The sequence below is a fragment of the Aethalodelphis obliquidens genome, unplaced genomic scaffold (assembly GCF_003676395.1).
Source record: "Aethalodelphis obliquidens isolate GAN/ISIS:26980383/991018 unplaced genomic scaffold, ASM367639v1 scaffold94, whole genome shotgun sequence".
In the NCBI taxonomy this organism is placed as follows: Eukaryota; Metazoa; Chordata; class Mammalia; order Artiodactyla; family Delphinidae; genus Aethalodelphis; species Aethalodelphis obliquidens.
Window position 1 is genome coordinate 1,372,255 of NW_020838038.1, and position 4,441 is coordinate 1,376,695.

Here is a 4,441-nt window from a genome sequence, read left to right on the forward strand (position 1 = left end):
AAAAAAAAAAAAAAAAAAAAAAAAGATAAAACCTAAACTTATCAGAATGGTATGATAACGTCCTCATGACCTCTGCCTATCTACTTCTTCACTTGCATCCTACAGTCCAGTCAAACACAAATGCTCACGATACCCCCTACCTTAATGCCAAACCCGGCCTCACGTCCCCCAAACATCCACACACTCTCCTAAGACTCAACTCAGCTCCAGTGCCGTCACTTCTGGGAAGCTTCCTTGGGCCCATCCTTTTCCCGCTCCACAATAAATGAGATGTTCCTCTCGCTGCGCGTCCTTAGCGTCCTGTATTACATTCCTCATTCCAGGGAATAATCCTGTATGTGCGTTCATCGAGCAGCTCTCTAGCAAGCCTACGGGCTCCTGCAGGGTGGATCTCATTTATCTCAAGTCCTAGGAGAAGGCTTGGCCTACAGCAGTTACTAAATTCGGTCTGCTGAATTGAGTTCTCACAAGTCTCTAATGACAAATGTACTATCAACTTCTTTTCATGTATTATGTGGCCCTATGTGGCCCTCCAATATAAACAGCTTAAAGGGTTACTCTGCTATACACTCTGAAGTGTCCCAAACTAGTGCCTGGTAAGTTAGAGAATGTCAGGCAACTCCGGCAGAGACTGCTAACCGTCTCCCAGTATCCATTTCTACCTTCCTTTCTTTCAGGATCACAACTCTGAGTTCCAGCTGGGCACGTGGCCACACAGCCAGAGACCGGATTTCCAGGCTCCCTGGAGTACAGGGGTGGCTGTGTGTCTAAGTTGTCAAAGGGGTGTGTGCCTGAGTGATAAGTGCAGTTTGCGGGTCTCGTCCTTCAGGTGGTCTGGTACAGCCACCTCTTTCCCACTTCCCACAGGCTGGAACACAGTCATGCACACCATGTCCTAGGGGCTGCTTGGGAGTAAGACAAGAAGAACTTAGGTCTCTAAGTGACTTCGTTGGGCAAAGCACACCTACTGAGACCACCTACCTCTGGACTGACTGTGAAGGGGAAGGAGGGAGGGAGGGAGAGAAACTCACAGCTCATTTAACCTACTGTGTTTTTAGATCTATTACAGCAACTGAATCTATTCCTTAACACATTCAGCAGCCACCATAAAGGATGGATTGAAGACTGTTTCGAAGCCTCTGGGTCATGCCGAAATCTCAGAAGCTCTCTTGTAGGCGTGCCTGGGTGCAACGTTTATTGCATCATTTATTCAGCAGATGACCATTTGGCACCTGCTATGCTCCGGGCTCCACGCCACCTGCTCAGCAGGGCACAGCACAGATGGAGTCCCTGCCTTCACGGCACTTACATTCCAGCTGGGGGCGGTGGAGCGCGGAGAGACACAAGGGTTTAGACTGCCAGGGCTCTGCGCTGCTGTACCTGGGCGTGCAGGGCTGAAAGCGTGCTGGCGGAAGGCCTCTAGGAGATGTCACCTAAGCTGAGATCTTGTGGAATGGTGCAGGGTGAGGTTCCAGGAAGAAGGGACAGCAAGTTCAAGGTACTAAAGCAGAACAAAGCTGATCTAGTTGTACATCAGAAAGCAACAGTGGCTGGAGGGCTGGCACTCAGGCCAGTGGGGCACGAGGGAGCAGTGGGCAAAGCCAGGGACCTTAGAAGCCAGCGGACGGAGTTTAGATCTTAGTCTACAAGAGATGAGACGCCACTAAAAGGGTCTGTGTAGGAGAGTGACACGAAGTGTGTTCACCATAAATGGACCCCTCTGGCTGCTGAGATGCACTTGTACTGGAAAGGGGCAAGGATGGGACAACAGTCGGGATGGGATGCCTTGGGCAGAAGACGATAGCACCAGGACCATGGTGACAGCAGTGAAGTGGACTAGAGCTATGCTCTGAACACAGCACTGTCAGGATGGGGGCGGGGGGAGGCAGGACTCAAGAAAGACTCCTTTAGAAAAAATTGGTGGATAACTGGAGTCTTTTATTCTGAGATGTAGAAGATGAGGAGAGGGACAGGTATGGGGGACAGAGGAGTTATGGGGACTTGGTTGGTATCTGACATTTACCCTCAAATGACACCGAGTCTCACTGTCAAAATTTCCTTCTGGGGATAAATAATCGGTGTGTGATGTCAGTGTCAAGTTTGGCTGTAACACGGTAAACAAAATACATGGTGTCCACAATGAACCTGGAATTGGATGCTTAGGCCTTTAAGGATTTACTAATGGGAAGAAGAAAACCTTAAAGTGCCCTGGGGCACTGGAAGGGAGGAAAAGCCCAGCTTTACACTTGTTTGTTTTCTAGACCAAGGTTCCATTTCTGACGTCGGTTAAAAAAAAAGAAAAAAAAAAAGAGTGGGTTAAAAATAAAGCTTGAAAACCACTGATATAGTAAAAAGCCTTATTCACTGCGTCCCACGCCAGGTGGGGTGCTGGATGCTGAGGACAGAGACCAAAGTCAGCCTCTGCTGAGAGTTCACAGCCCAGTGGAGACACAGATAAGAACTGAGGGTCAGGGACTTCCCTGGCGGTCCAGTGGTTAAGACTCTGCACTCCCAATGCAGGGGGTGTGGGTTTGATCCCTGGTCAGGGAACTAAGATCCCACATGCCGGACGTCCACGAAAAAAAAAAAGTGAGGGTCATATCTGAGAGTCACAGTCCCCACACCCGTACAGTGGTGGTAAAAGCCCCTACCCACCTCACAGGCAAACCACGAGGCTCAAAAGGGATAGTGTGTGAGAAAGTGTTTCCGGAAACTGTCAGGTGCTACACGATTGTTCGGTGGTGTCACTCCGTTCCCTCTGAAGTCCTGAGAGAACATTTTGTGGCGCAGCATATGGAATTTTCTTTCTTTCAATTTCAGTTTCAGACAAATACATATAGTAGTTAAAGAGAAAATTTAGAATACAATCATTTCTTTCAGAACAATTAGAATACTGTCTAGAAACTTCATGATTGCACATCTCAAAAGACTGTCTTAATAACATAAAAGAATCCTTTTAAGGCTGAAAGAATTATTTTGTGTAATAGGCTAGACTTTTCCAATAAGAGAAAGCTACCTAAGAAAAAAGCAAATTTAAAGTCAGTGAAAAAAAAATGATGAAAGTTGATGTGTACATTCCTAACATCTCAAAATATTTTAAAAATTGTATAGAAGAAAAACATTCTGCTAAGGATAAAGTCATGATAGGAAGGAAGTATTTCTATACAGGGTATCACAAGATACTTACAGCTGACAGGGCCAAGATTTGTTGTTGAATTGTTTCTTCATCATTACTATCAACCCATGGTGGTACTGCTGCCTCTACAAGGTTTTTAATGGCAAAGAAGAAAAGAGAAAAACAGGTAACAAGGGTTAAACTGTGATCTGTGGATTGAAAGAATGAGAAAGCTTCCACATAACCATTTTAGCAATTTACTAATAAGTTCCAAATATGAACACTCATCACAATCTTCAGACTTAACGTATGAATCTTAGGCATGTATGCATTTGATTAAAAAATTCCTTAAATTATACAATGGAAAAATTGGACAACGCCTTGACCAGGTGACCAAAATCAACATCACTAACGAGGGAGAGATGGCCATTGTGGGCCTCCAGACGCAATAGCCCGAGAAGGACACATCATCTACGTAGTATTCTGGCCAAGAATGAATAACCTGAATCTAATCACGAGGAAATATCAGACAAAGCCCAAATGAGAAATGGTCTAGTTAAAAAAAGGAGGGGGGAGTATTCTTCAAAAACATTAATGTCATAAAAGATGAAGAAAGGCTGTGAAAATGTTCCAGATTATAGGAGGCTAAGAGACATGACAAAAAGTGCAGTACTGTACCCAGGACTGGATGCTGTACTGAGGGGGAAAATGTATAAAGGACATTGCTGGGTCAAGTGACAAAATTAGACTATGAATATTATATCAATGTTAAATTTCCTAAAGCTGGTAACTGTACCACTGGTGATTATGTAAGAGAACATCCCTACTTCTTAGGAAATGCACACTGAATGGAACGGAAAAAAAAGACACAGAGTGAGACAGAGAACGTAAATGATAAGGCAAAGGGACTATAACAATCTAGGTGGAGGGTATACGGGTGTTCTCTGTACTACTTTTATTGTAATTTTTCTGTACATGGAAATTATTTCCAAATAAAAAGCCTTTATAAAAAGTTACTGTACTTGATTCATGACACAAAGTGATAAGGAGGTTGCAAGATAAGGGCTTAGGAACTGAGAAAAGGGTTGTCAGGAGTGAAAGCAAATGAAGAAAGAAAAGGGCAAATTGGAAGCAGTAAACAAAAGGGCTGGGATCAAATCCTCCATTAAGTCTTCAGAAGCAAAAAGCTGGGGATGCAAAGACAACTAACACGCAGCCTGCATCATCTGGGGCTCACAAGAAAGAGATGATTACAACTCAGCAGGATTATAATGCCACACGACAAACAGTAACCACCTGGAGAGGCGAGTCCCATGGAATTGAGAG

At 44.6% G+C, this 4,441-nt stretch overlaps 1 protein-coding gene across 2 annotated transcripts in view; it reads right to left on the minus strand.

Moving 5' to 3' along the window:
- SYAP1 (synapse associated protein 1) overlaps window positions 1-4,441 on the minus strand; it is a 31,847-nt gene that overhangs the window by 16,824 nt on the left and 10,582 nt on the right. For both annotated transcript variants that reach the window (XM_027095800.1, XM_027095801.1), the window contains one exon: window positions 3,188-3,261. In XM_027095800.1, the coding sequence (XP_026951601.1) occupies window positions 3,188-3,261 (74 nt within the window). The remainder of the gene's footprint in view (window positions 1-3,187; window positions 3,262-4,441) is intronic.